The sequence below is a fragment of the Mustela nigripes genome, chromosome 16 (genome assembly GCF_022355385.1).
Source record: "Mustela nigripes isolate SB6536 chromosome 16, MUSNIG.SB6536, whole genome shotgun sequence".
Taxonomy (NCBI): domain Eukaryota; kingdom Metazoa; phylum Chordata; class Mammalia; order Carnivora; family Mustelidae; genus Mustela; species Mustela nigripes.
In genome coordinates, this window is record NC_081572.1 from 44,745,198 (window position 1) to 44,772,645 (window position 27,448).

At 45.4% G+C, this 27,448-nt stretch overlaps 1 protein-coding gene across 1 annotated transcript in view; it reads right to left on the bottom strand.

Moving 5' to 3' along the window:
* PRPF8 (pre-mRNA processing factor 8) overlaps positions 1–21,217 on the bottom strand; it is a 35,740-nt gene extending 14,523 nt beyond the window's left edge. The window contains exons 1-24 of the mRNA XM_059380310.1: positions 21,114–21,217; positions 20,814–20,924; positions 20,163–20,331; positions 19,036–19,200; positions 18,671–18,889; positions 18,334–18,546; positions 18,091–18,216; positions 17,899–18,004; positions 16,421–16,611; positions 16,194–16,313; positions 15,913–16,102; positions 15,670–15,789; positions 15,425–15,559; positions 14,591–14,720; positions 14,013–14,209; positions 13,678–13,884; positions 13,393–13,556; positions 13,114–13,240; positions 12,803–12,995; positions 12,327–12,514; positions 11,720–11,958; positions 11,349–11,495; positions 10,943–11,153; positions 10,631–10,747 (exon numbers count right to left, since the gene is read on the bottom strand). Of these exons, the coding sequence (XP_059236293.1) occupies positions 10,631–10,747; positions 10,943–11,153; positions 11,349–11,495; positions 11,720–11,958; positions 12,327–12,514; positions 12,803–12,995; positions 13,114–13,240; positions 13,393–13,556; positions 13,678–13,884; positions 14,013–14,209; positions 14,591–14,720; positions 15,425–15,559; positions 15,670–15,789; positions 15,913–16,102; positions 16,194–16,313; positions 16,421–16,611; positions 17,899–18,004; positions 18,091–18,216; positions 18,334–18,546; positions 18,671–18,889; positions 19,036–19,200; positions 20,163–20,331; positions 20,814–20,913 (3,774 nt within the window). The 5' untranslated portion in view covers positions 20,914–20,924; positions 21,114–21,217. The remainder of the gene's footprint in view (positions 1–10,630; positions 10,748–10,942; positions 11,154–11,348; positions 11,496–11,719; positions 11,959–12,326; positions 12,515–12,802; positions 12,996–13,113; positions 13,241–13,392; positions 13,557–13,677; positions 13,885–14,012; positions 14,210–14,590; positions 14,721–15,424; positions 15,560–15,669; positions 15,790–15,912; positions 16,103–16,193; positions 16,314–16,420; positions 16,612–17,898; positions 18,005–18,090; positions 18,217–18,333; positions 18,547–18,670; positions 18,890–19,035; positions 19,201–20,162; positions 20,332–20,813; positions 20,925–21,113) is intronic.
* Between the last annotated feature and the right edge of the window lie 6,231 nt (positions 21,218–27,448).

Sequence of the window (27,448 nt, forward strand, 5' to 3'; positions counted from 1 at the left end):
TTTTTAAAAAATGAATATAATATGGAGAGAAAAGATAATAAACACAAAGACAGAATGTCTAGAGATAAAAATTACAGTACCTGAAGTAAAAAAAAAAAAAAATACTCTGATGGAATCAGTAACACTAAAATTGCAGAAGTATATAACAACTTACATTAATAGAAATGAAGACAAAGGAGCGCCTGGGTAGCTCAATGGGTTAATCCTCTGCCTTTAGCTCTGGTCATGATCTCAGGGTCCTGGGATTGAGCCCCACATCAGGCTCTCTGCTCAGCAGGGAGCCTGTTCCCCCACCCCCACCTGCCTCTCTGTCTGCTTGTGATCTCTCTCTGTGTCAAATAAATAAAATCTTAAAAAAAAAAAAAAAGACAAAATAAACACTTTTATAGACACACAAAAAGATACAGAATATAGACTGTATTTACTGCCAGTAGACTGTTACGAAAGAAATGTTAAAGGAGGGGCACCTGGGTGGCTCAATCATTAAGTGTCCACCTTCAGGGGCACCTGGGTGGCTCAGTGGGTTAAAGCCTCTGCCTTCAGCTCAGGTCATGGTCCCAGGGTCCTGGGATCGAGCCCCACATCTGGCTCTCTGCTCAGCAGGGAGCCTGCTTCCCCGTCCCTCTCTGCCTGCTTCTCTGCCTACTTGTGATCTCTGTCAAATAAATAAATAAAATATAAAAAAAAAAAAAAGTGTCCACCTTCAGCTCAGGTCATGATTCCAGGGTCCCTGTGATTGAGTACCATGTCAGGCTCAGAAGCTCAGTGGGAAGCTTGCTTCTCCCTTTCCCATTCCCCCTGCTTGTATTCCCGGTCTCGAATCTCTATCAGATAAATAAAACCTAAAAAAGGGCGCCTGGGTGGCTCAGGGGGTTGGGCTGCTGCCTTCAGCTCGGGTCATGATCTCAGGGTCCTGGGATTGAGTCCTGCATCGGGCTCTCTGCTCAGCAGGGAGCCTGCTTCCCCCTCTCTCTCTGCCTGCCTCTCTACTTGTGATCTCTCTGTCAAATAAATAAATAAAATCTAAAAAAAAAAAAAAAAAAAAAGGCTTTGTAGGGGCACTTAGGTGGCTCAGTCTGTTATGTGGCTGCCTTCAGCTCAGGTCATGATCCCAAGGTCCTGGGATTGAGCCCTGTGTTGGGCTCCTTGCTCAGCAGGGAGATTGCTTCTCCCCTCTCAACCTCTCTCTCTCTCTCAAATAGGTAAAATCTTTATAAAAAACAAACAGCAGTGGTATCTATGTGTGTATCAGTTACAAAGTCCAGTTCTAACTCTCACGGTCTCTTTAGGTACATGACATAGCACTCCACGTGGCGTATTCCCTTGGTCATCACCTGCATGCAGGTTCACTGCTCCCTGGACAAAATGCTTATCAGTTTGCGTTTTGCTATCAATGAAATGGCCCCCCATTCCCCTAAGCCTGCTAATATCTTGGATGAATCCTTGCTGGTTTTCCATCTGCAAGCCAACTACATTTTGCCCAACTTTCAGTTTTGTTCAACAAAATGTCCTGCCTTTTTATACAATTACAACCTAACTATTACAGGAGTAATTTTGTTTGTCTAAGTATTTTAAAGATTCCAGATTTCAAACTTCAGGACTTCTTCCATGCTCAAAAGCTAAATGTCATGTGGCTTTACACTAAAAGCTTGATGTCTTATTTACTTGAGAGAGCCCACACATGTGTGTAGGAGCACTAATGCGGGGGCGGCGGTGGGGCCGGTGAGGCAAGGGGCAGGGCAGCAGCACAGAGAGAAGAGAGACAAGCAAACTTCCTACTGAGTGTGGAGCCTGAGGCCGGCCTTGATCCCAGGACCCTGGGTTCATGACCTGAGCTGAAGTAGACCCGTAACGGACTGAGCTACCCCGGCACCCCAAAGCTTGAATGTCTTTAATAAAGTGAACTGTGTCTCCAAACCCATTCCAAAAACAAAACAAAACCCAAAAATAAAAAAGATGGACATGAAAGTGGAAATAAATAAATCCACAACTGTAGTTGGAGATTTCCAAGACTCTTCTCTTAGTAACTGATAGAAGCAGACAAAACAATATTAAGGATATAGAAAGACTCATTCAACACATTCAATCTGAGCTGACATTCATAAGACACGGTCCAACAGTAAGATTACAGAATACATATGAGATAGTCGACAAGACAGACCTTATATGCTAGACCACAGAGCAAGTCTTAAGACATCTGGAAAAATGAAGATCATACAAGGTGTGTTTTCTAACCATAATGGAATTACACTAGCAACTAATAACAAAATACCTGGAAAACCCTCAAATATGTTTAAATTAAATAGCATATGGATGAAATAAAAACTCTCAAGGGGAATTATAAAGTTTTTTTTTTTTTTTAAAGATTTATTTATTTATTTGACAGAGAGAGATTACAAGTAGGCAGAGAGGCAGGCAGAGAGAGAGAGGAGGAAGCAGGCTCCCCGCTGAGCAGAGAGCCCGATGCGGGACTCGATCCCAGGACCCCGAGATCATGACCCGAGCTGAAGGCAGCGGCTTAACCCACTGAGCCACCCAGGCGCCCAAGTATTTTTAACTGAATGAAAATAAAGACACAACTTATCAAAATTTGAAAGATACAGCTGAAGCAGTGCTTAGAGGAAAATTTACAGCACTGGATGCTTATATTTAAAAATATTTATAAAGAAAGATTCAAAATTGATCTTCTAACCTTCACCTTACTAGAAAACTAAGCAATTCAAACACAAAGTAAGCAAAGAAAAGATACTGTAAGAGCAGAAAACAGTGAAATAGAAAAGAGAAAAATAAAAATCAACGAAACCAAAGCTGGTTATGAATAAGGGGGAAAAAAGGCAAACTACAAAATCCCAAAAGATAATCCAAATGATAATAATCAAGACTTTAAGGTAAGGAGTATGATTAAAGTGCAAGATCACAATGGCTGGAGTTATCATAGAAATTAGCCTTGAGCAAATAGCAGTCTTCAGGTAAGCACGATAAGGAACTACAGAGCTCAACAGCCTTAATCAAATCACAAAATCTATACTGAGCATCTAGTTCATGCTTAAGATGAACCAACCAAGGCAAGAGATCTGCAGAAAGGATCTGGGGGTAAAGGCAAATAGACTTCAGTAGAACAACTGTGAGGCTTAGTGAGTTCTCTGACTATAGCTGGTCCTTGAACTGCCTGCCGGCTGCATGGTTTTTACCACCCAACACACCAGTTCTACTGCAATTACCCGGGCTTTATTCCTGGTGGCTAATAAGTATGAATTCCCAAGTACCACATTCCTTTAAGAAAAGCCAGAGCTGCTGGGGATTCAGGGAAGCAGGAAAGAAAATGCCACTGAATGAGCGACCCCACAGGCTAGGTAACACGGTAGTAACTTTAAACGTTATGCTGTTAAGTCTTCAGAAAAGGAACAAATTTGGGGTGCCTGGGTGGCTTAGTCGCTTAAGCATCTCCCTTTGGCTCCAGTCATGATCCCAGGTCCTGGGACAGAGCCCAGTATTGGGTTCCCTGTTCAGTGGGGAGTCTGCTCCTGCCTCTCCCTCTGCCTTTCCCCCTGCTCCTGCTCTCTCAAATAAATAATTATTTTAAAAAGGGGGGGGGGGCAAATTCAACTTCCATAACTTGCCCAACATAGCACACGACCCACTTGGAAGGGGATGTAGAAAAATAAAAACTGATATTAGGATGATAGGATTCTAGGTGTTTCCTTGCTTTTCTTAGTATCTAACAGTATCAAAAAAACCTGGAACTCTGATACATCAGGTGGCAAGTTTTTTTTTTTTCCCACTTAAAAGTAAATGTATGGGGTGCCTGGGTGGCTCAGTGAGTTAAAGCCTCTGCCTTTGGCTCAGGTGATGATCCCAGAGTCCTGGGATCCCAGAACCCTGAGCTCCGCATAGGGTTCTCTGTGCAGCAGGGAGCCTGCTTCTTCCTCTCTCTCTCTGCCTGCCTCTCTGCCTACTTGTGATCACTGTCTGTCAAATAAATAAATAAACAAACAAACAAATAAATAAATAAGCAAGCAAGGAAGCAGGTAAGTAAAAATAAAAGTAAATGTAAGTAAAAATAAAAGTATATGTATGGCTGGACAGGGAAATGAATAGCCAGATAATAGATATATGTCATAATACATTTGTCCAAACCCACAGAACACCACCAAGAGTGAACCAGAAGGTAAACTACAGCCTCTGGATGATTATGATGTGTTGGTGTAGGCTTATCCTTAGTAAAGAAGGTTCCATTCTGGTGAGTGGTGTTGATAATGAGAAAGGCTGTCCATATGTGGGGGCAGGGAGTATAACAAGAAATCTCTGTCTCTTCCTCTCAATGTTATTTTAAACCTAAAATTGTTCTAAAAATTTAAGTCTAAAAATAACTAACATGAAATAGAAGTCAAAACAAAACCCCCAAAGGAACACAAATACATCTACTGCCAGGCACAGATGTTCTCTTGAAGTAGGTCTAACTTATTTTTTTTTTAAAGATCTTATTTATTTGACAGACAGAGATCACAAGCAGGCAGAAAGGGGGAAAGCAGGCTCCCTGCCAAGCAGAGAGCCCGATGCGGGGCTCGATCTCTGGACCCGGACATCATGACCCGAGACAAAGGCAGAGGCTTAACCCACTGAACCACCGAGGCGCCCCTATTTTTCATTTTTTAAAGATTTTTTTTTTTAAAGCATTATTTAGAGAGAGGACGCCTGGATGGCTCAGTCAGTTAAGCATCTGCCTTCGGTGCAGGTCATGATCCCAGGGTCATGGGATCAAGCCCCTCACTGGGTTCCCGGCTCTGCAGGGAGCCTGCTTCTCCCTCTCCCTCTGCTTGCCTCCCTCCCCGCACTCTCAAATAAAATAAAATTGTATAAAAACAATATATTTAGGGGCACGTGGGTGGCTCAGTGGGTTAAGCCTCATGATCTCAGGGTCGTGGGATCAAGCCCCGCATCACTCTGCTCAGCAGGGAGGCTGTGTCCCCCTCTCTCTCTGCCTGCCTCTTTGACTGCTTGTGATCTCTCTGTTGAGTAAATAAGTAAAATTAAAACATACATAATACATATATATATATATATATATATATACTTTTTTTAAAGAGAAAGATAGTAAGAAAGAGGATGAGTGGGGGGCTGGGAGGGAGAAGCAGGCTCCCCACCCAGCACAGAGCCTGATGTGGGGTTTGACCCCAGGACCAGATCATGACCTGAGCCAAAGGCAGATGCCTAAGAGACTGAGCTGCCCAGGTGCCCCACCCAGGCACTCTTGTCCCTCTGGCTTTAGACTTCCAAGTCATCTGGACATGCAGAAAGGGATTCCCTGGTGAGGGAAGCAGAGTAGGGAGGCAGGAAACCAAGCAGGAAGGTAGCCACAAGGCCCTTCCCAAACGGAAGCTAAGCAGACTGCACCTCGTAAGTCAGAGTATCCAAGTCCATTTCTGCTTTTCTTCTATTATTCCTGGCCCTCACCAAAACCTGCTTAAATGTCCCAGCCTTATTTTATAGCTAGGACCGAAGGGAACAGTCCTGTCTCCAAGCTCTAGCTAGTGTGCTACATATACCTAAAGCAAGAATGACGAAAGGATCTAAAGTGGTAGCGGCAGCGATGATTACAAGCATCCAAGGAGGAAGGACATTTTAGAGGAGCTTAAGATTCAGCCACCTCTTACCCTACTGGATATTTCCCTCTATCAAGACTGGAAGACCAAGAAATTTTATTCCAAGTACTTTGCCTCAAGAAATAAATCCCTATATTCTATTATCTGATCATAATCCCTGATTCCTCCAATTAATGATGGCAAACCTTTATTAAGCAATTTATTAAATATAACGTACTATATTAATTCTCACAAAAGCCCCCTGAACTAGGTAACACGTTCAGAATTCCCATTTTTTAAAAGATTATTTATTTATTTATTTGACAGGGAGAGAAGTCACAAGTAGGCAGAGAGGCGGAGGGGAAGCAGGCTCCCCTGCTTGCGGGGCTCAATCCCAGGACCCTGAGATCATGACCTGAGCCGAAGGCAAGGTGCCAATGAGGCACCCAGACACCCCGTATCCCCATTTTTAAAAAATATCTGAGAGGTGGGGGGAGAGAGAGAAGCAGTCGACTCCCCACTGAGAGTCAGAAGCTTAAGTGAGCCACCTAGCTGCCCCTCAGCATCCCGCCCCCCCGTTTTTTTTTAAAAAGACCTTATTCACGACAGAGACAGACAGACAGACCACAAGCAGAGGGAGAAGGAAAAGCAGACTCCCCACTGAGCTGGGAGCCTGACATGGGGCTCTATCCCAAAACCTGGAGATCATGACCTGAGCTAAAGGCAGATACTCAACCACCTGAGCCACCCAGGCACCCCTCCCCATTAAAAAAAAAAGTTTAAGTAATCTGTAACCCAAGTTGGGGCTCAAATTCACAATCCTGAGACCAAGAGTTGCATGTTCTTCCAACTGAGCCAGCCAGGCACGTCATCATTAGTATCCCCACATTATGAAAAGAACTAAGGCCCAAAGTGGGTGACATGCCCAAAATCCCAACTAGTTATGACAGAGCTATGATCTGAACCTGACTGGACTCCAGAACCTATCCTTCTAACTGCTTCTAAACCGTTTCCCTAACCTATGACCTCACAGGCTCTGAGCTCTCAGGTTCTCACCTCTAACATATCTATCTACTCCTTTGATCCCTACACTTTCTCCCAAGACCTCTGGCCTCGTCTAGTCTCTTCCTACCCACCATGCCCATCCAAACAAATCCAGGATCCCAAAAGAAGCCAGCACTCTGGATTTCCCTGCATCCAATCCCTTACCACTCCACAACAATCCTCTGGCAAACCCCAATCCTGAATCACCTCACTGCCATGATATGATGGACTTTGTCCATCCTGTCACTGAGTAGCTAAGTGTTTCTGGGAAGAACTCACACTCAAGAGTTGTCCTCATTTTCCTGACACCCACCTGGGGCACAGTTTCTTCAACAATCCTATTATTCCCTCACCACCATGCTCAAGTCCAACCCAGGCAAAACTGAGAAATTCAAGATTGTAATTTCCCACTCAACTTTATATTCACATCTGTCCAGACCTCTTTTCTTTTAGGTTCAGAGGATATTTCCCTCTGCCTGTCCTTTACTGTACCCCCACATTCAACTCTTGGGAACACTGCTCCATTACTTACCACACGGGTCTGCTGTACCCTGAACTGTCCCCTGGCTCCCTAATGGGAACATCCTCAAGCCAATCCCATTCAAAAATAGTGCCTTGGCTTAGATCTCCCTCTAGGTGGCGTATTATGTCCTTCTTCCTTTTACTCCAGCTCTGGCAAGTTGCCAGTCCTTGAAGTCTCCACTCCCTTATTTCCCATAAAGCCTCAATCTGGCTTCTCTCCCCACTATTTCTGAAACAGCTCTTGCTAAGGTCACCAATGACGTCCTGACCGCCAAATCCAATGGATTCTTTTCAGGCCTTATCTAACTAAAACACTCTTAGGCAACTGACACCCTTAAATGCCTGCCTCAATTCCTGACATCCTTGGCTCTAATGAGCTGGCACTCTCTCAGTCTGGCCACACTGCTGCTCAGTGTTTCCTATGGTTCCAAATTCATTCCTCTGCTCTTCTTTCCTTACACCTGACCTAGACAATCTTGCTTACTCCTGAACTTTAAACCACCACCTTCGACAGACTCCTAAATCTACATCTTCCACCTAGACATCTCTTCCAAGCTTCAGATTGCAAAATATCTCCATTTGGACATCCTCTAGGAGCCTTGAAATTACCCCTCACTGCTCGTTCTCACCTCATTTCTCCCTCAAAAACTTGAAAGTCCAAATTATTTTTCAGCAAATCTAAGAGACTATCAATTTAAGGTGGGAAACACACACACACATACATATATACCTTGGAACAGAAGAAAAAGGATATAATAAATGCCTGCCAAACACCTCCATCTGGATGTTCCCAGGAACCTCAAACTTGTTACATCCTCAACTAAATCTATTTATCTTCCCTCCTAAACCTGCTCTTCTTCCTGTACTCTTCCAGTTGGTAGTGCCAATATCTACCTAGTCAGCCACGCCCAAAACTGTTACTTTCCTTTCCCTCTGGCATTCCACCAAAATGAGGCTCTGCTGACTTTACCTGCTAACTACTTATCAGATCTGCTCCTGTCCCCTCACTGTTGTCATGACTGTCATTGGTAATTCAGAACCTCCAAACCCCAAACCTGATTTTCTACCCCATCCCAAACCCATCCTCCTCACAACTGCAAGAAGAATCATACCTAACACAGAAATCTGGAAAAGCTGCTCTTAGACCTAAGACCCTCACAGGATTTTTAAAGATTTTATTTATTTGACAAACACAGATCACAAACAGGCAGAGGCAAGCAAAGAGAAAGAGGAGGAAATAGACTCCCTGCTGAGCAGAGAGCCAGATGCAGGGCTCGATCCTAGGACCTCGGACCAGGACCTGAGCCAAAGGCAGAGGCTTAACCCACTGAGCCACCCAGGCAACCCCCTCAGAGGATTCTTTTTAAGATTTTATTTATTCATTTGACAGAGAGAGATCACAAGTAGGCAGAGAGGCAGGCAGAGAGAGAGAGAGAGAGGAGGAAGCAGGCTCCCTGCTGAGCAGAGAGCCCGATGCGGGACTCGATCCCAGGACCCTGAGATCATGACCCGAGCCGCAGGCAGCGGCTTAACCCACTGAGCCACCCAGGCACCCCCCCTCAGAGGATTCTTAACAAGGCATGCAATACCCTCCAGGATCTGGCTCTTGCATATCTATCCCACCCCTGTATCCCAACATTCCCAACTCAACAACCATACCCCAATAAAACTAAGCCTTGTATAGCCCCACACATATGATAGTTACCTCTCCAAGGCGTAAGGCTGAAGGAATGCCCTCCCTCACCTGCCTCATCATGTTACTTCTTCCCGGAAGCCTTTCCTCTCCCTCTCCCAGACTGGGCTAGAAACATTAAACTAAGTCTTCTCAAAGATTCCCAAATAATACAATAGCTCTATAAACACTACATCCTGTTATAGTTCTCCTATCCATGGATGTGTCTCTCCAACTAGGCAGGCCAACTCAACAAAAGCAGAGACTTTATCTTACGTGTAGTGTGCAGAGCCTTCAACATAGTAGTTATCAACAATCACCAATGGAATGAATGAGTTACATAATTCCTAATATCCGGCCCTTGGAGGAAATAAACCAACCTAAAAAGATAAAAGTTTTCTCTTCTTTTCTCTCTTTCTTTTCTCTCCTCTTCTACTAACCCCCCACCAAAAAACCCGAGAAATTTTAAGTTAGAAATACTAAGACAGGGGCACCTGGGTGGCTCAGTCTTTAAGCGTCTGCCTTCAGCTCATGTCGTGATCCCAGGGTCGAGCTCCAAATTGGGCTCCCTGCTCGGCAGGGAGTCTGCTTCTCCCCCTCCCACTTCCCCTGCTTGTGTTCCCTCTCTCACTGTGTCTCTGTCATATAAATAAATAAAATCTTGGAAAAGAAAAAAAAAATACTAAGATAATGGGCTCCAGAATGACTCAGTTTGAAGAGCATGCAACTCTTGATGTTGAGGCCGTAAGTTTAAGTGTTTGGAGCACAGCCTAATTAGAACCTAGCACTTCCCGGGATGCCTGGGTGGCTCAGTTAGTAAAGCGGCTGCCTTTGGCTCAGGTCATGATCCGGTGTCCTTGGATTAAGTCCCGCATCAGGCTCCTTGCTCGGCAGGGAGCCTGCTTCTCCCTCTGCCTCTGCCTGCCACTCTGCTCACTCGCTCTCTCCCCCTACCTCTGACAAATAAATAAATAAATAAATAAATTTTAAAAACAGAAAGATAAAAAAAAACCCACCTATCACTTCTCTCTCTTTTTGGCATTATGGGCACCATTATGGCAGCATGGAAAGACAGCAAGAGCAAGGTGCCTCTTTTTTATTTTATTTTTTTAAAGAATATATGGTTATTTTTTAAAAAGTTTTTATTTATTGGGGCGAGGGAGAGAGAGAGATCTCGCACGAGAGAGTGAGAGTGCATGAGAGGGGAGAGGGTCAGAGGGAGAAAGAGACCCCCACTGAGCATGAAGCCTGATGTGGGACTCGATCACAGGGCTCTGGGATCATGACCTAAGCTGAAGGCAGTCGCTTAATGACTGAGCCACCCAGGTGCCCGCAAGGTGGCTTTTTAAACCTTACATAAACTTAAGTATACACAGTTAACAAATCCCCAAATTACTCTCTCAATTCCAGCCTTCAGCTGGGCCTTTGGAAGCAACTGAAAGGGAGAACAAGCACCGAGATAGCAAGTTATGCTTGCTTTTTAACATACACACAGTTATTGGTTAAAAGACAAACTATGTGAATAAACGATAAGCCTCTGGTAAGATGAGAAAAATGAAAATTTTGTTCAAATTAAAGAACCAACCTTCTGTTGTTAATTTAGAGTCATCACAACTACAGAGAACTAGGCTGGACATTCCCTACAAGGTATTCTCAGAAAGTACCTGAGCTATTTGACATCCTAAGCTGCTATACCATAAACACGGAAACCGGTACACTGAGAAAAACTGGGAACAAGAACTAACCAGGTGAAGAGATGAAAGGGACTGGAGATGGACAGGGAACATGAGGCAAGCTAGGCTTTATATACCTTGGTGAAGGTCGTGGAGCCAGAGGCCATCAGAATTTGACGCACACGGTTGTGGAAGCGCTGCATTGACTCATCATCCACACGCAAGAAACACTGAGCTGTCCGTTCCTTAGTAACCTAAACCATACAGCCAAGGTTAATTTGTCTCTGATACTGCCACAGAAGCAAGGCCCAACTCTGACCCCCGCCCCCCACTCAACTCTATCCACCCAAGGCTCAATCGATAAAGAAAAGGTGTAGTGTTCCTCACCCCCATGCAGCCCAGAGGTACAGGGGTGGTAATGCTGCTCCAAGTACCTTTCCAGACCGTACCTCATTCTGTAGGTTCCAGACCCCATCCTTGTGGGTGAACTCCTCATAGCTGGTGCGGCATTTAGGTAGGATGCGGCACTCAAAGCCACACATGTTGAACAGTAGGTTGGGGTTGTCCTTACTGTACACAGACACAAAGCTGTTCTCCCACTGAACTGTAGTCACTGACCGTGGCAGACGGTTCTTGATGTCCCAGAACACTGCTCGACCCCTGCTCACAGGGAACATACGGTCACGTTAGCCTCCTGGAACCTGAAGGAACCTCTCTCAGAAGGCCAGACTCACAAATATTCTAGAGAGTACACTCCTCCCACCCAGAACACAACCTCATAAATTCCCTCTAACTGTTCTCTGGGCCCCTCAGGCTGATGTCCTTCCAGCTCCCACAGCCCCAACTTAGACTCACAAGTTGACATCATGCTTCATGAGGCGCATGCGAGCATCTCGGGGCCAGCACTTCTTGTTATTATAGCCAACGATATTCTCGTTGTTGGGGTCAGGATGCTCTGTCAGGTAACGCTGGATCAAGTCCCGAGCCTCATCTGCTGTGAACCTGTACCAGGCAAGACGCAGTGCTGAGACTGATACAACTTGGGACCCATGAGCCCTATAGCTCTGCAGATGAAGCCCACCTCCAACCCCCACCTAACGCATAGGACTTCATTCCATTTTAAAGCTTCAACCCACCATAATTCAACTAAGTTACAAGAGCTACGTCCAGAGGCTGGGCATATGCCTCAGTGCCCTGCAAGGATACAAATCCAGGCAAGCCCTCACCTAAAGAAAATGTGGATACGATCGATGTATCTACAGAAGAGACGGATGGGGTGGGCAGCCTCCGTGGCGATGTCCTGGAAACTGAGGAAGTCATTTGGCATCTGAGGGGGCCCAGCCATCTCACTGGCCCGGTGCAGTCCTAGCACCAGCAAATCCATCACCAAGCCATAGTATTGCACGATGAATGAGGCAAACTGCAGGCCTCTAATGATCCCGTAGGAATTTGTATGGTTCATGTCCTAGAAAGAAAGATTTACAACTCTAAACAATTCTTTTTTTTAATTAATTAATTTGACAAACAGAGATCACAAGTAGGCAGAGAGGCAGGCAGAAGAGGGGGGAGGGAACGGAAGCAGGCTCCCCGCTGAGCAGAGAGCATGATGTGGGACTCAATCCCAGAACCCTGGGATCACGACCTGAGCTGAAGGCAAAGGCTCAACCCACTGAGACACCCAGGTGCCCCCAACTCTTAACAATTCTAAACTCATGGCCATGCCTCAAGTCTCTCTGGGGCCCATCCTCCTTGGTCCTTCCCTCATCAAATCCTACCTTAGAGAGCCAGACACACCCCTCCCCAATTCCTTGATACCCTGCCCCTAAGACACACCTTATAGTTGATGACAACGTTGTTCTTGGCTGTCATGTAATCAGCTATGTTGTGGTCTACAATGAGTCGCAGCAGTCTGTTAAGCAGGGTCAAGTCGATCTTTTCATACATCTTCTCAAAGCGTGATTCCAGCATGACATTGCACTCACCCTCACTTGTCTCCCACACATCCTGCAGATTATTGATGCCTGAGGAGTAAGCAAGACAGGTCTCCAGCAGGTTAGAAATTCCCTTCCAAGGCTAGTGCCTGCAGTCCCTATCACAATCCATAACCTTGTCGCACTCCACTCATTCATCTGGACTGCTAAGAATGTCAGCTTTGCTTGGTTTAACATCAACGCTATTTCCCTGGCACTATGCAGCAAAAGAATAAACTAATTATACAGCCTGGATGAGAATTTTGATGCAGAACTCAATTCACTTCAAATTAACCCAATTCACCTCAATCCCCAAGGACAAAGCCAGAAAAGCTTTACCTTGGCACCACTTGTAAACAAGCAGAGGAGGTGGTTCTGTGTCAGCAGGCTTGATCCAGGGCGGGAAAAGGCGGCGCTTGTCGGCTTCATACCAAAGGTACTGGTCTAGGTAGGCATCAGTGATCTTCTCCAGCGGCTCCACGTCATATACGGGCACCAGGTGGCTGTAGAGATCCATGAACTCAATGCCCACCTGCGGGACAGGGAAGCTGGCTTACTCTGATCCACCAATTACCTGAGGCAACCCACTACCCTGGATGCCATGAATGAATAGCACAGCCAACAGCACACTTGGGGACTAGCTTACTCACTTCTTTAAAGGCTCTCTGTGTGAGGAGGTGACGCTTGATGCGGGACAATGCCTCGTGGGGGTTGTCATAGGCTTGCTCGATCAGACCTAGCTCCTCTCTCTGAGACTGGTTTAACCGAGACTTCACACTGACAAGGAAACAGGTAAGATGAATGGGAAAACAAGAGGAAGCCAAACCCAGAAAGGACTGAGGCTAAACAGCCTTCCTTTGGGCTATGACAATGACGCTGATCTCCCTGCTCTCACCTTCCCGAAGGAATCCACCTACTCCCCCCCTCACCTGTAAGCTTCCTTGAGCCGCTCCAACGCCAAGATGAGCAACTTGGTGTCATGCTTGTAGGAGAGTGGGGGGAATGGGATGGGGGAGAACCTCCGGCTCTCCAGCCAATGCACAGTGGTGGTATACACTGCCACCGCTTCCTCTGCTGTGATGTATGGCCCATCCTGTGAAACAGACATGATAATCAGCCTCCCACCATAGCCTAATCCCTATGGACAAGGCACGGTCCCAACTCTGCAATCTATCCCTCTGCCCACTCCCCACAGTCTAACCAAGCTGCCTAACCTTCAGATAGTTGTGCTGTCGCTCCTGTTCTGCCTTCAGATAGAGCCGAGTGAGGCGGCCCAGGTTCTTTTTGCAAACAGTCTTGTCCACAGTAGCTCCACGGCGGATCCGTTCTCGGTTGTAGTGGGCAGTGTTGGTCCACCAATCAGCCTTGGCCTTCACATATCGAAGGATCATATTCTCTATAGGTGTTGGCAGCCCAGGTACCTGAAAGTACAAAAGGCACAATGAAAAAGTGATAGCAACCACACAGCTCCCAAAGGGAGCCCAGGAGTACTAATCCCACCCCCAGGAAGATGATGTCCATGCCTTCCCTGAGTTGAGGTGACACCCACCTTCCAGGGAATGTTAGCTTTCCAGCAGCGCCAGGCTTCACTGAGATGCTGCAGGATCGTCCGGGCCTTATTCTGTTTGATTCCCTCAGGCATCATGTCCAGAATGTCATGCATCACAGCTGCCCGAAGCTCAAGGTCAAAATGCGACTCCACTCGCTGCTTTGTAACAGTCTTTGCCACCCCCTTAGAGTGTCGACCTAGGAGTAAAGTTGATTAAAAGCAAGATTCATTGCTTTTAATCGGTCTCTACCATCACGCGCCCTCATCAACCACAGTTACACTGAAATCAAAAGGTATAAACAGTGTCCACACACCTGACACATGCAAAAAAGACAAGTTATTTCAAGACATTCACAACTATGCTTCCAAGAAATTTCCATCCTACAAATATAAATGTCCTCAAGGCCCCAGAAAGAAGCCCAAGAAACCAAATACTAGGTCAGAATCACTGGAGAATGGGACCTCTTAGAGGCACTCAAGCAGGAAGGGATTCTCAAACAAGGGGATACAAAGGGAACGTATGATCTACCTGTGAAGTGACAATAAAACACAAGCAGGACACAGAGAAAACCACTCACCTTCGAACTGTCGGGCCAGGAGGTTGCCCAGCCACCGCTCCAGCAAAGGGGTGATGCCACGCATGAAAAACAGCCAGACCCTCCAGCCAGCAGCCCAGAAGCCACAGCCAGGGCCCTTCCCTACAGGGCCCTATGGTCCCAAGCAGAAATCAAGAACGTAAGTTAGCAATTCATTTAGGGAACCATCGAAAACCACACATAGGTGGGATCAAGAGGAACACATCTTAGACAGCAGAGTGAAAAAGAGGCAAACTCTGGGACCTCAACATCTGAAATATAGTAAAAGAAAAATTCTAAGGCAAAAACCAATAACTCAGATTCTCTCTTTAAAGGCAGCTTTTGGGATGCCTGGGTGGCTCAGTCAGTTAAGCATCTGCCTGCGGCTAAGGTCATAATTCCAGGATCCTGGGATCGGGTCCTGAATCGGGCTCACAGCTCACAGGGAGTCTGCTTCTCCCTCTGCCTGCCACTCTCCCTGCTTGCACGTACGCACTTGCTCTCTGGCAAATAAATAAAATCTTTAAAAAGGAGGGGGGGAGACAGCTTTGAGGGAAGTGTTATAATTCATAAGGTGAGGGCAAATAGCAACAGACTAAGAGCCTCTAACTCAATCCCAGTTAAAAGCCCTGACTAGACCTAAAAATTAAACTAGATCTGAAACTCAGGGTCCTGAGATGGAGTCCTGCATCAGGCTCCACCCTAGTGTGAAGCCTGCTTAAGATTCTCTTCCTGTCCCACTACCCCACTACCCCACCCCCTCACTGCCTGCCATGAGTGAATGAATGAATAAAGGAACTGGATAGAGAAAGTGGGAGTATGAGGGCAGGGTCCCACCGTGTTGAAGCGGTAATAGATGAGATGCTTCAGGTCCTTGCACATGCGAATCTGCCGCATCAGCTTGTATTTGTACCGGTACATGCCCGTCAGCTGCCCCACGTGAGCAAAGATATACTGCAAGCCATCTGCCAGCTGCAACACAACGACCCCATTGGGCTTTAAGCTAGAGCCAGCTCCACGATTAGCTCAGACTTCTTTCAGCTTCCCCACCAGGGGCAGGGATCAGGGCTACCTGGCCTCACCTGGAAGGCATCCACATTGCCCAATCGATACTGCACGTGACTATCCACCACCAGCTTGGTTAAACGCAGAACTTCTCGGCACAGATGGAACGCATTTCCGAAACGAGATTTCTTTCTTTCCTGGAGAAGGTGCCAGGAATAGAAAAAAACATTAATCAGCAATGGTCCCCACTGGAGGGACGCCTTCAAAAGAGCAAAACCGGTCCACGCCTCAAGAAGATCCCTGAGACACAATGCACACACCTTGGTGGTGAGGGTCTTGACAGGTTTAAGGTTGAAGTTATAATCCAGGTGCAGATAGTTGAGGTTTTTCCGGTGAATGAGAAGGTTGAGCATGTTGTAGCCCTGGCGGCACACCTGCAGCCCCACCTCCACCCAGTCCAGCTTCGTGGACTGGAAGAATTTGGTGGCTTTGAAGGAGCGAAACAGGTACCTGGAGTGGAAATAAACAGGAGAGGAAGAGTTAGCTTCCTGGTTAACTCTGGAGCGAAAGAAGTCTGGACAATGACCCTCAGGCGCCCTACCTCTTCTTTTGGGCTTTAGGAGGCCGGTGCTTCAGAGCATTCAGCACATAGTACTTCAGCAGTTTCTGGTAGGAGACTCTCACTTTCACAGGCTGTCCGGCAGGACAATGCTCACGATACCTGGGAAAAACAATCCAACCAGAGCTAGCCTGTGGGGAAGGCTGTATGCCCACCCAGTTGGGATCTTTTCTCCTATACATCTACTACCATCCCCCAGGCAGTCTTACCAGTTCTTGACAAGAGGGATGTCCAGGGCGCGGCGGGTGCGACCAGAGCGTAAGTTGAAAGGCCGAGGGGCCCAGAGCAGAGCAATACCATTGGCTGTATTGTCTGTGTAGAGGGGTGTGTCTTTCAGGAAGGGCTCCACAAACTCTGGGAGCTCAAACTCCTCATCATCATCAGGCAACGGTTCCTGGCTCTGAAAGAAGAACCCCCAAGGGTTCAGCTCCCATTGAACTGGGCAGAGTTGGGATGACAGGGAAACTCTCTGGGGCCAAGCACAATGGCTCCATCTACCATGGAAACTGTGCTGCCAGACAAGAGAAGCCCTGAAGGGCCAGGACAAAAGGGGCCAAGGGAACAGAGAACAAGTCAGGATCAACCAGGAACGCAAGCATCACTCCTCACACCCCATTGGCTCACCACCAAAGGTCTCCCAAAGGAGCCCCAATACCTTAAATAAACACAAAAACTATGCAAGATTTAAGGAGGTCTGTTAAGAACACTATGGAGCATGGGTAAACATCAAAAACATTACTCCAAGTGTAAAAGGCCAATCACAAAAGACTACATACTGCAAGATCCCATTTATATAAAATCTCCAGAATAGGCAAATCTACAGATTTGCCTCCCAAGGAAGAGAGGTTTGAGGGAAACAGAGTGACTGCTAATGGTATGGGGATTTCTGGGACGAAGAATAGGTTTGAAATTGCCTCTGGAAATGGCTGAACTACTTCATGAACAAACTAAAAACCACTGAATTGTACACTTAAAATGAGTATGTTTTATGTGTATATGAACTGTATTTCAATAAAAGGAGTGGAAGAAACCCAAAATGCAAACAGACCAGAATATACTACATATAATGTCCCAATCATAGAAACCCAGATTATACCAATAACTTAGTTTGAGCCAAGTGCTGAACTGTCAAATTAGCTTAAAGCTCAAGGGGACTGGGACGCCTGCATGGCTCAGTCATTAAGCATCTGCTTTCGCCTCAGGTCATGATCCCAGGGTTCTGGGATCAAGCCCTGCATCAGGCTCCCTGCTTGGCGGGAAGCCTGCTTCTCCTTCTTCCACTCCCTCTGCTTGTGTTCCCTCTCTTGCTGTGTCTCTGTCAAATAAATAAATAAGATCTTAAAAAAAGAAAAGCTCAAGGGGAACACTAAACAGGATGACAAACATGTCTCCCTTAGTTGAATTTTTATCTAGTAACACTTCAGCCACAGTCAGGAAATTTCTCTTCAAAGTGCTAAGGTCAGGGATGCCTGTATGGCTCAGTTGGTTAAGCATCTGCCTTTTGCTCAGATCATGATCCCAGGGATCCTGGGATCGAGTCCCACATCAGGTTTCTTGCCCATCAGGAACCTGCTTCCCCTGCTTCTGCTCTGTCTCTGACAAATAAATAAATAAAATCTTTTTAAAAAAATCTTAAAAAAAAAAAAAAGAACAACAGCAACTAAGGTCAAACATTCCCTCTTCTCACCTTGACGGAGTGCCTGTGAGAAATTGGGTTGATCAAAGGATCAAAGTAGAAAGCTGGGAGATCAGGATCCTCAGTTTTGATGAACACAACATTAGGAGTGTGGTACCTAAAATGAAAGAAGAGTAAGCAAGCTCAGGTTCTCCAGCCCTGGCCCAACCCTCTCCTTCCCCCCACCACTGCTTCAGCTCTCACCAGGTGAGGTGGACATGGTGTGGAAGGTTGTTGTATAGGTAAGGAAAAGCAATCTTGTATTCAGTGCGGATAGGCTGCCGGATGATGATCTTATTAATATCGTTGAATTCATTCCAATCTTCATCCCTAAGGCACCAAATAAAACATGAGCAGACTAACTGGGGAATTTGGAAACTACAACAGGATCAAAATTAGATTTTATTCAACCCAAGGTGCCTATAATCCCTAGTATCTCCAACTTACTGGAGATTGATGTCTCGAACAAGAGGTTCAAATTTGGGGCCTCCAGGAATAGCCATATTGAGTGCTTTGGAGGTAAAGAAGGCCTTCAGATCAAACAGATAGAAGTAGTTATCATCTACCAAGTCTGTCAGGAGCTGATTGGCCAGGCGGTAGAGTGTAGACATCATGGGCAGTGTGAACTGCCAGCGCTGGTAAGTAGAGCCATTCACATACCTAGGAAAAAAACATAGACCTATGTCAAGAAGAATACCTAGCCAAGCCATTCTACCCATTGCTCACCCAGGACTCCTGGATTTTCAAAAGTCTCACAGGAACAGAAACTCCAACCACCACTCACTTCCGGCTGTCCCTCAATGGCTGGTGGTCATAGAACCAGTCCAACACAGGGGCATCCTCCTCAGGGTCCAGCTCTAACTGAATGGCCTCCAGTGGTTCAACATCTAGGATGTTGTCAGCATAGTCCAAAGGTGGCTCCTCATCATCAAAAGGGGGGAAACGCATCCTCTTGAAATGCCTCCTGTCTCTTTTTTCTCGACGCATCATAATCCACATTGACCTAAAAGTCAGTAATGTCACACTATGGTTTCCACCACTGCCCCCAATCATCAGAGCCACCGCCGCAGCCACCACCGCCACCGCCACCACCACGACTACCATCACCAGCGCCAACAACAGCAACAACCATATTCCAGCCCCTCGTACCCCCACTGAGAGATGTAGACAGGTTCAATGACCCAGGGAATCTCATTGACAAAAGAAATGGCTCCAGTGATGTGGTACAGCACAGGCACATCCCGAATCTGCTCCCAAGGCATAGGCATGTTCTCCAGGAGTTTGAGGACTGCATGGGGCATGTACTTGAGGGCACTGCAACATCAGGGAGAGAGAGGATATAAAAGACAAGGTGTTCTGCTACCTGTACCACAGAGAAGCCACATGGTTATCACAGTACAGCATTCCACAGGAAAGCTTGCCTTACAGTCCAAACTCTCAAATGTAGCACACAGGCCCTCCCTGACCAAGAACCCTGTTCCCCCGCCTCCAATTGTGCCACTCTTGCTCTTAAACTTCACAGTCCACAATATTGGGTTTCTGTCCCTTTATATCAATAGGTGTCCCTCTAAAAACAGCTTTTGGACTATTTACTCTCTGTACCTTCCCATGAATAATAAAATACTTCTCATATTTTATCGTAGCCATCTTTCTCATGTCTCATGCCTCTAAACCATAAGATCCAGAAAGGCCATTATTTTCTATTCACTGCTCTATCCCTAGCCCCTAGCACAGTTCTCAAAAACCATTTTTTTTTTTTAAATAAATAAACAAAACATCTTTGGCTATCTTTTTAAAATAGCTATCTCAGACCAGTTTATTAAGTGGCTAACATTTTTACATCCAAATGGAAAAAAGATTTGCTAAGGCACTTATACCTGTATTCACTCAGCTTGGGGCCACAGAAAAACAAGAGTACAGAGGCCTCAGGAGTTAAAATATCCTGAACCTCAGAATTCTGCTCACTGAGGAGTTACAGGTAACAAGAATGTAGTGTCCTCTTATGGATTTCAATCCAAAGATAGGGACATCTTATCATAGCTTCAACAAGATAAATTAGTACCAGGTCAAGAAAAAAAATTAAGGCAATCAAGAGAATAACTGAGTATCTGGAAATATCACAGAATCCTAGTTTCTTCTCTTCTCCTCTAACCACCAAGATGGGCTGTCATAGAGGATTCTTGTCGCAAAATGATAGAGCAACTATCCAGGATAGCAACCTACGGGACAGGGAAAAGGGGAAAGGGCCATACTCCAAATTCCAAGAGACTGCTTACCCCAAGTAGACCCTTTTGTCATGGCGAAACTTCCTGTTGGTCATGTCTCCATGGTCTCGAATGATCTTTCTAACATGTTCTGGGGGCATGTCTTCCTTCTGAGCATCCACAAATCCAAACTTCCGTTTTTCCGCATAGCGCTTGGCCTGTAATTGCTGCCATTTTCGGGCTACAAAGACACCTCAGTTTAAACAACCGCACACCCTTACCCTAATCATCCCCACCTCTCACCCCAGGGTAAGCCCCTGTCAGGATGTAGGAGTTAAGGGTGGGCATAACTGGAGCACTCCTTGACAATTCTCTTATCTCACTCTGCTTTACTTTTTCTCTTATCACATTCAAGCAATTTTGTTATAGATCCTTAAGTTTTTTATTGTCTACCTCCCTCATTGCAACTCCACCCACCAGGGCAGGGTTTGGGTTTTCTTTTTTTCCATTGCAATTGTGTCCCCGTGGCTTGGATCAGTGGCTGCAAATACCAGACATCTTTAAACACTTAATTAGATGAGAAAATAACCGGGGCTATAAGTGAGCGGGCAGCTAATGCTCTGAACCCTGCCAAAACGGGGAAAGGCAAACCCGCTGCGCGCAGGCGCACACGCGCCCTAAGCCTCAGGGCCCGCAGGAGCCGCTCCCGCACGCGTTCTTCACCTTTCTCTTGCAGCTTCTCCTCCGACATGTAATCTGGCAATGGCGCTAGAGGGCCGGGCACCGGGTTACCCGGCCCCCGGTAAGGAAATACTCCGGCCATTCCCGGAGAATCTAGGAGACAGAGAAAGAAAAAATGTAACGAGCAATCGGGCCCGAGCCCAGGAGGAACACATCGACACCCCGGGCCTGCAGTCCTGCTTTGCTCAGAGTTCTCCCAGCCCGGCCCATCCCAACCTTCCGGTTATCCAGCCCGACCCCATCACGCTTCCTGCAGCCCAGCTCTTAAAGCCCGCAACGCACCCCCACAGGCCCTCTCAGAGACCGCCGCTTTCTTCGCAAAGCAATGGCGGCAGACCTACGTCCGCTGCGCGTTCCCAACGCCGGGAAGTACGCAACTCTCGTTCAGCAGCTCATCCAGTAGGAGCCCGGGTGCTCAGACGGATTAGAGAACTCACCAGTCAGACTTGCAGATAGGGCCAGAGAGGGCGGGCCCATAGGCGGAAAACCAGGAACGCAAGAAGGTGGGGTCCGGGAGCGCAAGCCCCGCCTGCCGCCTTTTTCAGGTTTCCTTGGGGACCGGTAGTAGGTGTTCCCCTGCCGTACCGTCAGCGATTGGGGGCCATCAGACTAACACAGACCTTATTTTTGGAAAAATAAATTTGTTAACATCTGCATTTTACATTGTGTCTAGTTTCGTAAATGTGCCCTTGAGGTCGGCTAGCTCCGAGTCTTTCAGTCCTTTGTTCATACATTCATTTATTAAGCCTTTGTTTATTGAGTGCCCAGTATGTATCAGAGGTTGGAAATGCAGCAGGGGAAGAAGCCAAACCTTATGGAGTTCATAGGGAGCGGGGAGGTCAAGCAACCCAGAATTTTTTTTTTTTTTAAGATTTTATTTATTTATTTGACAGAGATCACAAGTAGGCAAAGAGGCAGGCAGAGAAGAGGAAGCGGGCTTCCTGCCGAGCAGAGAGCCTGATGCGGGCTCGATCCCAGGACCCTGGGAACACGACCCAAGCCGAAGGCAGAGTTTTTAACCCACCGACCCACCCAGGTGTCCCGCAACCCAGAATCTTATAATGCAATGTGATGGGACTTGGAGGCAGGGCATTTAACCCTGCCCATGAAGTCAAAGAGTTAGACAATGAACCCAGAATAATAAACAAGCCTTGCGGAACATTGCTTGGTGTCTTTACCCCTCTCCTTCCATTTCTTCTCTTCTCTCTCTGGCAATGATTGCATTATGGAGTATATAGGGGACACCTTATAAATGCTTCTTGTTTTCCTCAGGCTCTGCCCATGTTTTGCTGCCTGAATTGTGTCCCATCTCGTGCCACCCTTGTTTCACTTCCTATCTCTCTTACTCCTTCCTAAAACTTTAAATCTGCCTTGGTCAACAGGTAAATTTGTTTGAATTCACACAATTTACTGTGGAGGATGCCAAGGAATTGCAACGGATACAATGTCCTAATCTGGTTTATAATTTAGGACTCAAAGGTAAAATAATTAGAGAAGAATGCAAAGGAGAGTTCAGGCAAGAGCTGGCTGGTGCAGAGATTCACACAGGTCACAGAAGGGAGAGGAGCATTAGTAAAGATTTGATGGGAATGGGTGGATGTGAAGGATTTGATGGAACAAAGAAAGAGGAAGGAAAAAAGAATCCCAAGTGATAGAAAATGCTAGAGTTGGAGTTTAGAAAGAGGAACCAAGGGGTGCCTGGGTGGCTCAGTAGGTTAAAGCCTCTGCCTTGGGCTCAGGTCATGATCCCAGGGTCCTAGGATCGAGTCCCACATCTGGCTCTCTGGTCAGCAGGGAGCCTGCTTCCTCCTCTCTCTGCCTGCCTCTCTGCCTACTTGTGATCCTGTCTGTCAAATACATAAATAAAATCTTTGAAAAAAAATGAAAAAGAAAAGCTAGTGATTAAAAAAGAAAGAAAGAAAGAAAGAGGAACCAATATGGCGAGCTCTGAAAACAGCCAGTCAATCAGTAGAAATTCCACTATCATCATTTTTATGTTCATAATTGTCATTGTCATGAAGGTTCACCTGTATAAGGTTCATATGTGTGCCCGGTATTGTTCTAAATCCTGGTAATCACCTAGTATTGTCTATGGTTTTGCTAAAAGTACTAATGTCAATTTCTGGTTTTGAATTTTTCTGCTATCATCATGTAAGAAGTTCTCAAGTGGGTGAAAGGTACATGGAAACTCTCTGTACTCATTCATTTTCTGTCCCTGAGATCAAGTCTTGAGCTGAGACCTAGAGTTGAACACTTAACCAGTTGAGCCATCCAGGCAGCCCCCCCCTTTTTTAAAGATTTTATTTTTGGTAATCTCTACACTCAATGTGGGGCTCTAACTCACAACCCCAAAATCATGTTCTCCACTGACTGAGCCAGCCAGGTGCCCCTGTTCTATTTCTAAACAGTATTATTGAGATATAATTTGCATTCCATAAAGTTCACCTGTTTAAATGATTTTAATCATTTAATGATTTAAATGATTAATGATTTAAATAATTAGTGATTTAAAATTAATCATTTAATTTTAATCATTTAATCATTTAATGATTTTTAAATGATTTAAATAATCCAGTGATTTTAGCATATTTTCAGAGTTGTGCAATTACCATTACTATCTAGTTCCAGAACATTCTCATCATCCCATAAAGAAACCTTGTACCCAGGACGCCTGGGTGGTTCAGTGGGTTAAGCCACTACCTTCAGCTCAGGTCATGATCTCAGAGTCCTGGGATCGAGCCCTGCATCGGGCTCTCTGCTCGGCAGGGAGCTGGCTTCCTCCTCTCTCTGTGCCTGCCTCTCTGCCTGCTTGTCATCTCTCTCTGTCAAATAAATAAATAAAATCTTAAAAAAAAAAAAAGAAAGAAAGAAAGAAACCTTGTACCCATTAGCACTCACTGCCCATTTCCTCCTACCTCCTACTCCTCAGTTCTAGACACCACTAATTATTTTCTAAATGTATAGTTTTACCTTATCTAGACATTTCTTATGATTAGTATCACAATAGTGATCTTTTGTGACTGGCTTCTTTTACTTAGCATGTTTTTGAGGTTTGTCCTCAAAATATACACACGTATACACACATAGGTATACACACATCTATCTATACATATATGCCTACATATATATAAAATCTTCTTTGGAAAAATATCTACTCAGATCTTTTGCCTATATTAAAATTGTGTTGTCTTTTTATTATTGAGTTCTAAAAGCTCTTTATCCTAGATACAAGTCCCCTGTCTTTTATCTGATATGCAAACATTTTCTTTCATTCTTAGGATTATCTTTTCATTTTCTTGATGGCTTCTTCGAAGGCCAAAAGTTTTTAATTTAAATAAAGTTCAACCTATCAAATCTTCTATTGCTTATGATTTTAGTGTCAAATCTTAAAAATCATTGTCTAATCCAACTTACAAAGATGTATCCTATGTTTTCTTGTAAGAGTTTTATAGTTTTAGCTCCTACGTGTAGATCTATGATTCACATCCAGTTATTTTTTGTGTTTGGTGTGAGATAGGGGTCCAAATGACTTCTTTTGCGTGTGGATTTTCCATTGTCCCATCACCATTTGCTAAAAAAAAAAACTATTTTTTTCAGTTTTGACTTGTCTTGACCCCTCTGTCAAAAATCAATCGACCATTTGTTTCTTTCTTAATACTGTTTTATTCCATTTATCTATATATTTATGTTCTCTGCGCCACTTTTGCAATCTTTTTTTTTTTAAGATTTTATATATTTATTTGACAGGCAGAGATCACAAGTAGGCAGAGAGGCAGACAGAGAGAGAGGGGGAAGCAGACTCCCTGCTGAGCAGAGAGCCCGATAGGGGATCCTGGGTGGCTCAGTGGGTTAAAGCCTCTGCTTTCAGCTCCGGTCATGATTCCAGGATCCTGGGATCGAGCCCCACATTGAGCCCCACACTGAGCCCCGCATAGGGCTCTCTGCTCAGCAGGGAGCCTGCTTCCCACACCCCCCCACCCCTCTCTGCCTGCCTCTCTGCCTACTTGTGATCTCTGTCAAATAAATAAATAAAATCTTTTTAAAAAATTATTTCAAAATAAAAAGTTAACAAATAAGGTAATTCGGGGATGCCTGGGTGGCTCAGTGGGTTAAGCAACTGCCTTCATCTCAGGTCATGATCCCAAGGTCCTGGGATGGAATCCCACATCTGGCTCCTTGCTCAGCGGGAAGCCTGCTTCTCTCCCTCTGTCTCTGCCTGCCACTCTGCCTGCTTGTGCATGTGCGCGCGCTCGCTCTCTCTCTGACAAATAAATAAACAGAAATAAATAAAAATAAAAAATAAGGTAATTTAATCCTCAGAACAACCTTAGAAGATACTATTATTATACCTATTTTACTGATGAGAGGCCCAAGTTCAGAATGATTGAGTCATCTGCCTAGGTCACATGGCTGATTACACAAAGTATTTGTCAGGTTTTTGTCTAACAACTTTATATGCATTAGTTCATTTAATTGTCACAATAATCCAACAAGGTAGTTGCCTTTTTTTTTTTTTTAGGATTTTATTTATTTATCTATTTGTTTAAGACAGAGTGAGTGAGAAAGAGAGCATGAGTAGGGGCAAGGGAGAAGAAAAAGCAGACTCCCCGGTGAGCAGGAAGCCACCCATGGGGATTGATCCCAGGCCTCTGGGATCATGATCTGAGCCGAAAGCCGATGCTTAACCAACTGAGCCCCCCCAGGGTACCCCACTTATAGATGAAGAAACTGAAGATCAGAGAAGCTGAGCCACTTGCTCAAGCTCCCAAAGAGAGTAAATAATGGAGCCTTGGTCTTACTGTAAGCAACTGGATCCAGAACACATGGGGTTTTTTGTTTGTTTGTTTGTTTGTTTAATAAATTCTGCCCCCAGCATGGGGGTTGAACTCATGACCTCGAGATTAAGAGTTGCATGTTCTACCAACTGAACCAGCCAGGTGCTCCTGGGGCTTATGTTCTTAACCATACTGCTATATCATCTCCTATGGTCATGCTAAGAAGCATAATGTTGGGTGGGAAAATCTGTCCTAAACTGTAGCTGGTCTTGAATTCCAGAGCTTGGGCAGCATTTTGACTTTTTGTCAGTAATTTGATCTATTTGTCAATGTTTTTCAAGCTTTTTCTTTTCTTTTCTTTTTAAGATTTTATTTATTTATTTGTCAGAGAGAGTGAGAGCGAGCACAGGCAGACAGAGAGGCAGGCAGAGTCAGAGGGAGAAGCAGGCTCCCCGCGGAGCAAGGAGCCGGATATGGGACTCGATCCCAGGACGCTGGGATCGTGACCTGAGCCGAAGGCAGCTGCCCAACCAACTGAGCCACCCAGGTGTCCCCCAAGCTTTTTCTTTTAAAGCTGGAAAACGTTTTTGTAAGTGGAATAACTTATAAATGAAGAAACTTTAAGACTTAAAGAGTTAAGAACTTCTCTTAAAATCCCTTAACTGGTCAAAGATAGTGTGAGTTAATCTGATGAAGACAAAGCTGAGAACAGATTTGAACAGAAAATATTACCTGCCATATTATGGACCATTCATTACAACCAAGACAGTCTCCTTATTGTTTATGGAGTTTAAAACTGGACTTGATGGATGCCAGGATGGCTCAGTCAGTTGGGCATCTGTGTTCGGCTCAGGCTGTAATCTCAGGGTCCTGGGATTGAGCCCTGGGTAGGGCTCCCTGCTGAGCAGGGAGTCTGCTTTTCCCTCTCCCTTGGCCCCTCCCCTCCACTCATGTTCTCTTTGTGCTCGCTCTCTCTCTTTCAAATATGTAAATTAAATCTTAAAAAAAAAAAAACCTGGGGGCACCTGGGTGGCTCAGTGGGTTAAAGCCTCTGCCTTCAGCTCAGGTCATGATCCCAGGGTCCTGGGATGGAGCCCCGCATCGGGTTCTCTGCTCAGCGGGGAGCCTGCTTCCTCCTCTCTCTCTGCCTGCCTCTCTGCCTACTTGTGATCTCTGTCTGTCAAATAAATAAATAAAATCTTAGAAAAAAAAAAACAACAACAACCTGGAATTGGAGGTGTTTGTGGGTTATATAAATGAAGGACTCTTCTGGCTAGAAATACACAAGTTTTGAGTCTGGGAGCTCAGGCTAGATATTCAATCAACAGACCAAAGCTGATGCTAAAGCTATAAAAAGAGTGACAGAAAGACAGATGAGGAAGCCTAGAGACACAGCCTGGAACAGAAGGATGCCGGAAAAAGCCAGGGAAGTAATAGCTGGAAAGGTTGGGAGAGGCCCATAGGAAGGAAGAGCTTCATGAGAAGGAAGTCCTCTACCGTGTTAGATGATGCAAGAAGTAGAGGAAGACTGGGAAAGGACAAGATCTTGCCAAAAAAGAATTATCTGGCCGAGGAGAGCAGTTTCAGAGAAATAATGGGACAGTAAGTTTCCTGGTTGCCAAGGAGGTTCATAAAACAATGAAAACAATGGGAATCAACCATTCATTTGAAAATTTAGGCATTAAAAAAGAAACAAGAATTTGGACTGTAGCAAGAGGGTTAAGAGAAACTGAGATAAGGAGGAAGGTAGATTAGAATCATTGAAGTGGCGGAGGGGCACTTGGGTGGCTCAGACAGTTGAGCTTCGTAGACTCTTGGTTTCAGCTCAGGTCATGATCTCAG